The 12,715-nt window shown below is 35.8% G+C and overlaps 1 protein-coding gene across 3 annotated transcripts in view; it reads left to right on the top strand.

Annotated features, from left to right (window-relative positions):
• cacna2d1a (calcium channel, voltage-dependent, alpha 2/delta subunit 1a) overlaps positions 1 to 12,715 on the top strand; it is an 80,964-nt gene that overhangs the window by 47,248 nt on the left and 21,001 nt on the right. For all 3 annotated transcript variants that reach the window (XM_014004178.1, XM_014004179.1, XM_014004180.1), the window contains exons 7-18: positions 2,504 to 2,635; positions 2,966 to 3,035; positions 3,210 to 3,260; positions 4,374 to 4,473; positions 8,412 to 8,570; positions 8,890 to 8,994; positions 9,480 to 9,558; positions 9,801 to 9,850; positions 9,973 to 10,062; positions 10,910 to 10,972; positions 12,228 to 12,311; positions 12,413 to 12,487. In XM_014004178.1, the coding sequence (XP_013859632.1) occupies positions 2,504 to 2,635; positions 2,966 to 3,035; positions 3,210 to 3,260; positions 4,374 to 4,473; positions 8,412 to 8,570; positions 8,890 to 8,994; positions 9,480 to 9,558; positions 9,801 to 9,850; positions 9,973 to 10,062; positions 10,910 to 10,972; positions 12,228 to 12,311; positions 12,413 to 12,487 (1,058 nt within the window). The remainder of the gene's footprint in view (positions 1 to 2,503; positions 2,636 to 2,965; positions 3,036 to 3,209; positions 3,261 to 4,373; positions 4,474 to 8,411; positions 8,571 to 8,889; positions 8,995 to 9,479; positions 9,559 to 9,800; positions 9,851 to 9,972; positions 10,063 to 10,909; positions 10,973 to 12,227; positions 12,312 to 12,412; positions 12,488 to 12,715) is intronic.

Below are 12,715 nucleotides of genomic sequence, written 5' to 3' on the forward strand. Positions count from 1 at the left end.
GATATAAGAAACAGTTTATATGTTAAGTTAAAAAACATTTTTTGGGGGCTGGCCCCCGGCGGGCCACACGGGAGTCACCCGCAGCCCACATTTGGCCCGCCGGCCTTGTGTTTGACAGGTGTTTTTAAAGCATCAACATGTTTTGTCCTCTCCTAATGTTCTTATTGTCTTTTGGATAGATTTGTGTTGTTTTTGTAACTTTCCTGTGTTGTTTTTGTAACTTTYCTGTGTTCTTCTGGCAGCATGTTGTTTACAGTGACAACTTCCAAATCCAAGTGTTGCAGATGGAGTCAGTCTCCCCTATTTACTGTAATTGTTGTTCACATTAAAATTTTCCCTCAGTTTTTGAGAAATAACAATTGAATGTTTGCACCAGGGAACAGCAGTTTAATTCAATRCCCCAAATAAAAGGCTTACATGTTCCACACTTCTCAGAGCCAATTGCTCAAATGGGGCTGGCAGCTTTTTATTTCTTTTTCCTTTTTTTTTGTGTGTGTATTTTCTCATTAAACAGAGTAAATCTTTTAGRAAACTAAATTGAATAACATCCAAAATTGCTTAATGTTTTGTGGCAGGTTTGAAGAAGCAACAAGCATGGATAAATGTCTTTAAAATAATAAGTACTCAAACATGCATATGTTACCCACTGAATTCTCTCAGGAAATGAAGCCGTGGCTGACAGAGCCGCCCAACGCTCGCATTACTGTGGTGACACCTCTCTTCCTCTTGTCACAATGACCTCAAGCAAGCAACCGACACATCACCTCACAGATGGATGTGTTTATACTGAAGCTGTGATTTGTTCCAGCATTCAGCTGAGATTAGACGACACCGCTTCCCGTTGCCATAATATTGAAGCTGCAGAATCAACACAGATGCTTGACCTGCTCGTGTGTGTGTGTGTGTGCRTGTCTGTCTGAGAGATGGATTCCTACATAGTCTATATTAGGAAATGATTGTTTCTACTAAAAAGAAACACATTTTTTTCCAATTTTTATTCATGATTAAGGATAGGTGCTAGTCAGTAGTATTGTAGTCACATTTAGTGCAAACAACTAAACATGAATTAAATTTATTGTTCAGAATAAAGGAAAACACAAGAATATTTCTTGTTTAGGGTCTTGTTAACCAGAGATGTCAGGAAAAAATAGCAACCCTGATCCATAAAGAGCCATCCTGAGGGATCAGGGACTTTAGGCCCAAACAAATTGTTGCCACTTATCTGTGGTACACACATTCTCTACWATACAACAGGGAACCATTAAGGACCTGGCTACATGTCCATCTTTATCCTACATGTGCAGAAATAAAGCCTTAAGGGTGGTTGTGAGCGAGGAGCCAGATGGGAGCATTTGGGTCACAAAACGGAGCAAAAACCAGGAAAATCTAGCGGATTAGACAGAAAATGAAGTATGTTTGTTTATTTTGACAGTAAATGTATTTCTACTTTGAGATAGTGACATTAACTGTACTAACTGTACAACAAGTAAAAATGTTCTCAGTAACTATGCATTACATATCTATGGTGACTGGACTGTATTATAAATATAAAGGACTTTAGGTATATCAGGTATACTGGCAATGTACCCAGTACGTAATAAGTACCTATTTGTTAATTAGCAGGTATAACCTCTGTATGTACCAGATAAGTATCTGGTCAGCATATTGTATAATGTATTTTACTCCTAAGTGTGTAATAATACTGTCTAATTTTGGTTTAGCATTTTTAATAATAGATTTAATAGGATTTTGAATTAACAGAAATTTGAACTTTTATTTTCCTCCCTGCTCAGGGTCATGATTCTCAGTAGTCTTTGGGCCAAATTCAGGGCATACCATCTACAAGTTACCAGTCCCTCCAACCTCCTTAGTGCCTTTTTTGTTGTTGAAATTTTACCATAATTGTCTATTTTTATGTAACACACATGGCTTCTTATACTGCTGTCAAATAAATTTTTGCCTCATCAAACTCTGAATCTCCTGGGCATCCCCCCGTCTTGTCTTGTTGTCCAATTTTAATCCAGTTGCTCTAACACACACTCATAAAACCAAAGCACATACACTTAGTATGAGTCATGCAGCCTCATTTTGACGTGGAGCCTGCTCTCCCTGGTAGTTCACTGTGAGAGATATTGAATTAGTCCAGATTGTTTGGAGCAATAAAGCTTTATTGCTTCTGCAGAGCAGGCGCTGGGCTTAAAACAGTTTCTGTGTGTCTGGCTGCTTTGTATCCAGATAACCATCTACTTCTGTAATTATACTCTTTCTGTTTTGATCCAGATCTCTGATCTTTAGTCTTATTTTGCTACTGTATAATTTAAGAGAAGAAAGGGTAAGTTCTCACAGCAGACTGATATCAAGTTTTTTGCTCTGAGCAGTCAGTGTTGGTGGTCCAGTGCTGCCAAATCTGTGTGCATCATCTTAAAGCATTTGTTGTCTTTTGGAGCAAAATACTCTTTTCAGTTTTTTTCTGATAATTCATTTGTCTGTGTTTATTGTCCAGCAACAATCATTTTGAATGAGCTAAATTGGACGGATGCATTGGAGGATGTTTTCCGGAAAAACAAAGCAGAAGATCCCTCGCTGCTGTGGCAGGTGTTTGGCTCTGCGACGGGTTTGGCTCGTTACTACCCAGGTAAGCAGCTCTGGCTCTGAAGAATGCAGTTGCAAACAGACTTTTCTGTATGCTGTAATAACGTTGGTTGAAGTGTTCATAACTCTCCTTATTTTTTTTTTTAGTTTAGAAAGAAATCTCAAATTTATTTGTTATTTAAACATTTTGCCATTTTCAGCATTCTTCAGATCTGTATTGAAACAAAAAACGTTGGTGTGCGTATATAAAGTTATACATAACTACAACCAAAACCCTCACAAAAATCAATTTTTTAAATGTAATTAAGCCCAACCTCTTAAGTTGAGTATGAGGAACTTTGTGAAATAAATGCTCTGCTTTGCCAAAATGCAGCATCCCCTTGGATCAACACAGGTGGTTCACCTAACAACATTGACCTCTATGATGTACGCAGACGACCTTGGTGAGTGCAGCTGCTAGCTGCTTAATGGAATGCACACGTTTCAGTTTAAGGAGTTAAGAGACTGTGATAGAAAAATATGAAAACGATGGTGCAGAAACTGGTTTTAACAAAGCCTTAAAKTGTGTTTATATTAAATGCCCTCAACTTGTGACTGTGTGTGTTCTTTCTCACTAGGTACATTCAGGGAGCAGCGTCACCCAAGGACATGCTGATCCTAGTGGATGCGTGAGTGACAGCCTTATGATTCATACATTACAGTCACATTTTATTTGCTTTTAGGTGCCAAGAGGCCCCGATGCTAACTCTGACTGGCCTCGTCCCGCTGGGCATGACTTCACTGTGCTCGTGTGACACGGAGTAACAMAAAGAGCAGTCAGTGCACTGAGAAACCTCATTATTTACAATTTGATGGTTTATTACTGTGATTTGTGCCTAAAATAGCTTGTTTAGAATTGTCGATTAGTTTATAGAGGAAGAACTGGCTCTCGGGTTTTAGAAGCCTGAGGCACGTGTTGGAAGTATTCAACAATTTATTTAAGCTCCATTAAGAAACCTTAAAATGTTAAAGATCTAGTCAAGGCCAGACTTCCAAATGAGTTAGCCACTCCACCATACTGGATAAGCAGTATGTACCAGTATAGATGATAAATGTTGATCAAAATTATGCTTCTAGACTGTTGTCAGGATTACATCTGGACTAAGATGTTCATGCTTCCAATTTATGTAAAGTAAAAATGCTGCTTATAAAGCAGAGTACATAATAAAATATGAGATAAACATGACTGCATCCCTCAATTAAAAGTTTTTGTATAAGTATCAGGAACACAAATTAGTTTTTGTGTAAATCAATTTTATTGTAAATTGGGATTTTGATTTAGAAAGCCATTGTTCTCAGGTGCTGATTACTGAATTCAGATACAAGAAGTGAAGTGAATTAATGAATTGTTGCTCATTGTGGCTTCAGATAAATCCCCCCCCCCCCCCAAGGATGGTATAAAGGAACAAATGCCAACATTTGAATAAAATGGATAATTTCACAGAGAACCAGAGTTTGCAGGATCAAACATTTTAAAAATGATGTCGTGAAATTTCAATGCACTATAATTGGTGACACTTAAAAGCTACTGGATAGCGAAAAAACTCCATAAACTTTGAGCCTTGATTGAGTCTTTTTCAAATTGTTTCATGAGAACATTTCAAGTTCATTTATTAATTTGTTTTTGGTAACTCTTTGACTCAGACTTACATTTCTGATTCATTCTCCCTGTGTGATACATACAGTGTGTTTCTCTTGGCTAATGGTTTTTTATGGTAAAACTTTGTCTTTTGACACTGCAGGAGTGGAAGTGTGTCCGGTCTCACCCTCAAACTCATCAAAACGTCTGTCAGTAAGATGCTGGAGACCCTCTCTGATGATGACTTTGTGAACGTGGTGTCTGTGAGTATTCAGAGCTGAGTGGGTTTGGCCTCTGATTATGCAAGTGCACGCCTTCTTAAGTCAGTTGGGGACATTTGTAACTCAATTTGTCAGTTATTTAAATACGTTAGAAACGTTTGAGCTTTTATTCTTGCGATCGCACGCGTTTCTGTATTTGTCGACTTTTGAATGTTTTTTAAGGGTGTTTGTTTGTTTCCTGCCTTGTTTGTATGGAATAAGAATGACCAGAATGTATAAAACAAATTAAAGCTTTGAAATGCTGCACATTATGAGTCTGTGGGATGTCATTAGAGATGCTTCACTTATGAGCTTCTGTGGAAATCTCAAATTTCAAAGTTTTCCTGGCATTAGGACATAAGAAATCTTCATCCATTATTTAAAGCTTTATCCCCTGCCATCTTAAATCTCCTCAGCTCCCCTGGCTTTATTATTTGTATAAAAAAGGTAGCAGAGTTTGAACGGGGAATCATTTCCTTCAAAGACATTTTAGAAGCAATCAAACTAAATGTGATTACCAGTGAAATCCATAAAACATCTCTAATCTGATGTTAGCTGTAAGTGGTCGTCTCTTTAGGTTTTTGCTATGCAAACCTTAAACTGCTTTTGTCAGTCACTTAGTAATTGTTGCTTATGGAGGCTAATATTTTTACAATCAAAAGGATTTTTTTATTAAATATATAGAGCAGAAGAAGGCTATTTTTAATGTACCACAAGAATAAATTTATTTAAATATATTTAAAGTCAGGTCTTAGAATTGGTTTAATTATAGGTGTCTATAAAGTCCCTTTTTGTTACTTAAATTTCATTTGTATTTAAAAACTTGCATTAATAATAATTGAAATTTGTCTCTAGTTTGGCTGTGCGCATAAATGACCACAGTAGGACTAACTTCCCAATAAAGCTGCTCTCACACAAAATGTATTTTATTAAATTTTTATTTGTCGATATCAGCATTTTTATGTTGCCTGGTATCATATGATACATGCTTTTTAATATCTGCAGCATTAAATTTAAAATCTTCCTTTCCAAGCATGAAGATGTCTGAGCTGTGCCGCAGCTGATCCCTGCATCAAACTCTGCTTCATAAAACTTCTTTGTAGACCGTTTAAAATGTGCTGACGGGCTGAGTGTGGCCCAGGAGCCACTGCTTTACAACAAACCAGCATCATTCCTGCACAAATTTAAGATTTAGAAAGAAGGACTCATCACTGTACAGTTCTTTCATTCTCTGATGCCTTGACTTTTCAGAATTATGTTTTGTATAGTGGTATTAATTTATATTTTCAGATCTTCCAAGGTGCCAATTATGGAACTCTCTGTGCATTGTTGCCCAAATCAAATTCTGGAAGTGGTCATTCAACTAGATCTGTTACAAAAGGACAACTGATATTACCAACTTTTAAAAACTGTTACGGCCAGAGGTCTTTCTTCTATGTTTATACTAAAGCATGGAATGACATTCCTCAAAACATAAAGTCCATTTCAAAACTACAGCTCTTTAAGAAGAATCTTGTCTGCCATCTGCTGGACACTTTTTGTTGTGCTCATATTTAGACGTCCTATTTTGCAAATGCTGTTTTCCTGAAATTTGGTATGCTTGTTTGTCTTTGTGTTTATGGTGTAATAATAATGATGTGATTGTGATGCTGTATTTCTGAGTGTTTTATGTGCTGCAGAACAGGAACCTGCTGTAAAACAGCAATTATGCTGAGTCAGGCTTGATTTTTAGTAAGCTTTTCCTGTTAAATCAATAAATCAAATTAAACGTATCTATCTTTATAATCATTTTTTTCTGTGTTACATGAAACATTACATTTATTTTATTTATTTACCGTTATTTAACCAGGCAAGTCCTGTTGAGATCTCAGATCTCTTTTTCAAGGGAGGCCTGGGTTTGAAGCCAACCTGTTGTATGTTTTTAAAAATGTTGCCTTTTTAGTCAGCAGGTGTTTAATTTGACTTTTTATGAAGAAAAGAGAAGGAAGTTATTTGACTATTTTACAGCGACAGGTTAAAGGGTCTATATGATGCAGAATAGTTGGCAGCCTGTAACAAATAGCTGTCTACTACATGATATGGGAGTGTAGTAATGTTTGAAAGGTTCTGTCCAAGTTATAGTACCCTAAGTTCATTTTTTGCTTTGCTCTAACAAACAGCTGGTTTGTCTTTGCAGCCTAATGTCCTCCTCCAGATACTTGGCTCAGGATTTATCATGTACTTAAATCTGACTTTGCTTTGTTAAAAATCTCCTTTATCCTATTTGCTTCTACTTCGTCCTCCCTCTTTCTCTCTCTTGATGGAARGAACATAAATGAATTTCCTTTCTTAATGAAATTAACCAGTCACTGTGGATGATTTATAGTTGAAGTTACAGTACCTTACTGTAAAATGTTTGAATAAGGAACTGATACAAATAAAGTGAAATTAATGCCAAAACCAAAATATATGTACTGTATAATGCAACAATACATTTCCTATTTGATACATGAATGTTTTCATTCATGTGTAGCTGATGTTTTCTTTAAGGATCATGTTATTTGTTCCTAGAATACAATAAAAACAATTAAAAGCTTAAATTTAGTTAGTAATTTAGTAGTTTAGTAATCCCTAGCACTGAAGGCAAAGGTGCCAATTGTGCTTTTATCTGTCTGTTACCAACATWCAGTATATTCTGAACCACAAAACAAATTTTAATGTGGTAGTAGCTGAGAGTCATTCATAATAAATATTTCTGAGGGTGACTCTCAGGACAAAATCACATGTAGAGTTTTTAGGATTTAACTGAAACAGCTACAACTTTGTTACTTCTCAACACAGGATGACCTTAACTCAAAATTATGGCATGAAAAGTGGCGGGTGATATGCATTCCTTTAAGGAATGCTAGGCCTTTAAATAACATTTTTTGATTACATATCTGTAATTTATATGCCATTAATAATGTTTTTATTGTAGCAAGGTTTTAAGTTTTAGGCCTGTTTCTTCTCAAGTTTCTGATGCTGATGCACAGCAGCAGTATTTTGCACCTCTTGTGTKTTTTGCTCGTTTTTATGATGGTGTGTGTTTTGAGCCTGATCATTATTGAGAGGGAGTGTAATCCAGGCCAAGACAGATGTTTGGTATTAATGAGCCAGGTCCCAACCCTTTGTAGCTGTTGTGTGTAAAATTATACGTGTGCGCGTGCACAAACTGACTGTGTTCCATCTGTTTTCTTACGTTAACCACACACCAGCGTTGATTTGAAGCTAATCTACATGTAAAGTTGTGAAAATGTGATCTAACTTCTGCTTCTACACTAAAACCCTTCCATAATTAAGCTTTCTACATGTTTTTTTCTTTTTTCACCTCCTTGTGCTGCTGTTTTCACATCCTTTCCTGCTCTCCTTCGACTCTTTCCTTCTGTTCCAACAGCTCCCTTCGGTCTGTGCAGAATAAAACCTTTTTTTCATTTTATGTATTTGTCACAGTACAACCTCTATTTTGAAAAATAGGGATTTTGAAAAAAATATTTTTTTACAGTGGAACATAATGAATATATAAATTGTTTAAACTAAGAAATTGTTGTAAAAGAGGTGCTGAACTGATCTGATCTGTCCAGATCTCTCACCAACTGAAAGTTGAAATTCTTAGGTTAAATATTTGACATATTTTCTATGTTCTGCTTTGAATCAAACATGAGCATAAGAGAGTTGCAAATCATTTGCATTCTGTTGTTTTACCTTTTACAACAAATCCCAACTTTTTTAAATTGAGGTTGCATTTGTTTTAACACATTTTGCTTTTATAATTTGTGTTTTAAGAGTACTTGAATCTACTACCTCACTTGACACCGCATTACTCTGCAACGAAGGGATTAAAAAAAGGCCACATATTTAATAGGAAATATGTGCAAGTGTCTTCCCTCCACTTCCCATGAACCCTCCTTACCTTATCCCCCCAGTTCAACAAAAGTGCCAGACCTGCAGCGTGCTTTCAGAACCTGGTGCAGGCCAATGTGAGGAACAAGAGGATCCTAAAGGAGGCTGTGCAGAGCCTCAAAGCTGAGGGGATCACCAACTACACAAGTGGCTTTGAGCTGGCCTTCGAACAGCTTAACCAGGTGGGTATGGGCATGATTATTGCAACACTTTTGAGGGATCTGATTTTTAAATTATCTGTATATAAAGGTTTGTAAAGTTAAAGTTAATTTAATCTTGAAAAATAATAATACATCATCAGTTTTACAACTTTGTCTTTGAAATCCTTCCCTGAAAACTGAGTATTTGTTGACCTCTTCAGGTTGTTTCTGTCGTTGCACTTTCATTATCTGTATCTACAAAAGTTCACAATTTACTTCTCACTCGAAAGCTGTGATTTTAAACAGCTCCTGCACTTTATTTCAATTCAAGTAAAATATATTTTTCCTCTGTTTCAACCAGACGAATGTGTCGAGAGCCAACTGCAACAAGATGATAATGCTGTTCACTGATGGAGGAGAGGAGAGGGCRGAGGAGATCTTTGTAAAATACAACCCAAAGCAAAAAGTAAGATTGTTCAAAATCCATTACAGCTATAGTATTACTTGTATAGTATAACCTTGTTTGGCTTTTAGACATTAAAAAAAGCTCATGAACCCCTTAACAGATTTTTATAGTTATGTCAGAAAGTAATCATTAAATGTGCATGTGTAGCTGATTAACTTTTGGAGTCAGTCTAAGAGAAGATGGTCACCACAGATAATCAAATTTAGAAAATTCAAAAAATGGCTACAACTCAAGCAATTTAACAGAAATTAAACTCTTATTTTCTGTGGTGGTAGATGGTTCTTTTACAACATGCTGGCTGTGACGTTCCACAACATGGCACAAGTTTAATTTTAAAGTTTGGCTGAAGGAGCTGTAAATTAATCTTTTCTCTTAAGATGATTTTAGTCTAAATCTCTGTTCTAAAAAAATAAGATGATAAGCATTCCTTAAGTTTTTAATATTTATGGTCATGATAAATTAGTCCTAATTCCATTTGCTCACAGGTGCGCATCTTTACCTTTTCCGTTGGTCAACACAGCTACGACAAAGGGCCGATACAGTGGATGGCTTGTGCTAATAAAGGTACAAATTTAAATAAAACTTGTAGTGACTGAAAATGTAAACATTTTACGACATGAATAAATATTTAGGATTTTATGAAGAAAAAATCAAATATTATAACTCATAGTTTGTTAAGCCTATACGAACAAAAACCATTAAATGCTGTAAAATAATTAAAGATCAACATAAATTAAACTTTGTGTCATTAGTAGAAGTTGTGTTTTCAGAGCTCCTGTTATAACAAACATCTTCTTTTACCTCAGGGTATTATTACGAGATCCCATCTATAGGGGCCATTCGAATAAACACTCAGGTAAACAAACCATCAGTTTGGAAAAACATATTTCCATTTAGATTTTTAGCTTCCTAATTACTTGTGTCTTGCGCCCTCTTGTGGCCAAATGTTAGGATCAAATCTGCCTCTTTCTTTTTCAGGAGTATTTGGATGTTTTGGGTCGGCCGATGGTCAAAGCAGACCGAAGGGCCAAGCAAGTTCAATGGACAAACGTCTACATGGACGCACTGGTATGTTAGATACTCTAACATACGTTACATGATTTTCCATTATTTGAATAAAAACAGAAAGATGACAACACAGTTACTGGAAGTGGAAAAGATCTGTTTTGTGTCRTCTGAAAATTTTTTAGACAAGTCTTAGTTTTTTATTAAAAATTGGCAGCTGTGTTGTCCTGCTTGGCTGTGTTGTGTTCCATTCTGTGTAAAAAAGAGATAAAGTTTGATTCTGTTTATCTTTCTGTCAGGATTTATTCCCATGCAATGAAATGGGACTGATAAAGGAAGTTTGGATATTATCAGACACTGTCAACTTTTGAAACAGTTTTAAAATTGTTAGCCCTGAAATTATTATTTTTTTGCCCTTTTTTGGTCTTATAATGTTGACCTCAAYACAAGCCATTAACTTGACAAGTATTTGCCTGACACTCTTGTCTTTGTATGTGTCTGTGCTTATTTGATAGCAAAATATTTCTTAAAACAGGACAGATTTGAATGAAACTCTAACAAGTTAATCAGTTGATCATTTACAACTGATTACAGTTTGGAGTCGATCCAGTTCAAGATGGTTGCCATAGATAAATACACAAGTTRAAATTTGTGTRGTAGTAGCTGATGGTTATTCTCAATGGGCACCTTGARCACTAACTGGTCTTCTGAGATCTTGTTGTCTTGTCTCACATCAGATTGCAAAAATACTTAATTCTTTATCAATTTAAAATTGTCTTTGTCTAAAGCTGTAGCATTATAACTTTTAATTGGTAATGTTTTTTATTAATGTCTTTTTATTGAACAGATGAATTGTACAGAATGAAATGTATATATTATAAATTAATATAACGTGTATTTCATCTTTCAGAAACTTGGTCTTGTGATCACCGGAACGATGCCTGTTTTCAACAAAACTAGTACGGGCCCAAAGGTACAGTGTCTGCATCTTTAATTTATTATTTGATCAAGTTTTATTATYACCATGTGTCAACACAATGAAGGAAATTCTGTAACTGATTAATTRAATATAAGATGCAGTATTATATTTTATATTTTCTGATGGTGTTAGCCTTAAAGTTAAAGCAGACAAAGAGTTGGTGTGTCTTATCATGTATTCTTTCTTTAGTCTAATCAAAAATGACGTTCTGACATCTGACATAAAAGGTAACACCTCCAGAGGTGTAACCAGGAAGAGATGAACATTATAAGCTCAATTCATTATTATAGTAAAAAGAAGTTGTCAGTGTGTTGCAGAGTCTCTGCTCAGAGCAGAGCTGCTCTGTTTTGGTTGGGTTTTTATCTCAAGGTCTTACACTGAGGCCTGCTGAGTGCTGTACCTGACGAGTCAGAAGATTGAGAATAAAGTTTTTAAGAAGAAATCCAGTAGATTCCTGTTTATTCAGACATACCGTTTTGAACAACGCATATTTTTCCTACAACAAGTTTTGTAAATTTTGTTGAAATAGGTTATAAATGAAAACACACAACTTGGTTATAATGCTGAAGTTGTATTTAAACACTAATATTTCTATGATTTTACTGCTATAACACATTTACTTTTAATATTTACAAATCACTTTATTATTTCAATGTGTTTATTTTTATTTTTTAATTTATTTTATTTTATTTTTTCTACATTTTGTCTTCTGTTTGATGTATGAACCTTTTGACCTGTGGTTTAGGAACATGCCAAAATGCTTACCAGATCAAAAAACAAAGAATTWAAAAAAAAAACAAATAAACTATTCAGCATGAATATTCTTTAGTGTTGTCTCACCCATTGYTTTCATCTTGTCCTTTCTTGTGGCTTTAGGCTACATCCTCTGTTGATGCAGAGGTTCCTCAAAACTCCCCACAAATAGAGAATCAGCTCAGTCCTGTTGATCAGAGTGGGGGGGGACTCGGTAGCTAAATGCTTCAAGATGAGTTCACATGTCCACCTTGAAGGACTCTGAGCTACCTCCAGGGTGACTGAGAGCAAAGCCTGGAAATGCCTCGTCGGTGACTCATTGCAGCACGTGAAGCTTTTGGGAATGAAACTGTCCAGATTTCTATTGCAACCACTTGCCTGAAATCAGTCAGAATGCACAGAGGGACTTGACTCATCCAGGAAGAGCAGTAGAAGAGTTACTCGTTGTGCAGCTGACATTCTCCTCTGTTTTTCCAACGCCTTTTATTTCTCACAGAAGTCTCAAAACCAGCTTATCTTGGGAGTTATGGCCATTGATGTCTCCCTGGAAGACATCAAGAGACTGACTCCTCGGTTTACAGTAAGAGCACAGAAAAACAACACAAAACAATTGTTTGCATCTGAGCTTTCTATTCCTCTCTCAAGTAAATATGCTCYATATTTTTCCTTAACATTCTTTAGTTTGGACCAAATGGCTATTACTTTGCTATTGATCCAAATGGATATGTGCTGCTCCATCCTAATCTTCAGCCACCGGTAAGCACAATTACACAACATTAATCAGGATTATTATTATTATATTTTTTCACAGGATGTGTGATTTTGATCACCTTAAACACCTTAAAAATATACAAAACACCAAATATGTTCAGTGTGTTACACTAGCAGTAGGGCTGTGTATTGGCAAGAATTTGGCGATACGATACATATCATGACAGAGGGGTCACGATACGATATATCCCGATATATTGCGATACTATAAGC

Source organism: Austrofundulus limnaeus, unplaced genomic scaffold (genome assembly GCF_001266775.1).
Source record: "Austrofundulus limnaeus strain Quisiro unplaced genomic scaffold, Austrofundulus_limnaeus-1.0 Scaffold22, whole genome shotgun sequence".
Lineage (NCBI taxonomy): Eukaryota > Metazoa > Chordata > Actinopteri > Cyprinodontiformes > Rivulidae > Austrofundulus > Austrofundulus limnaeus.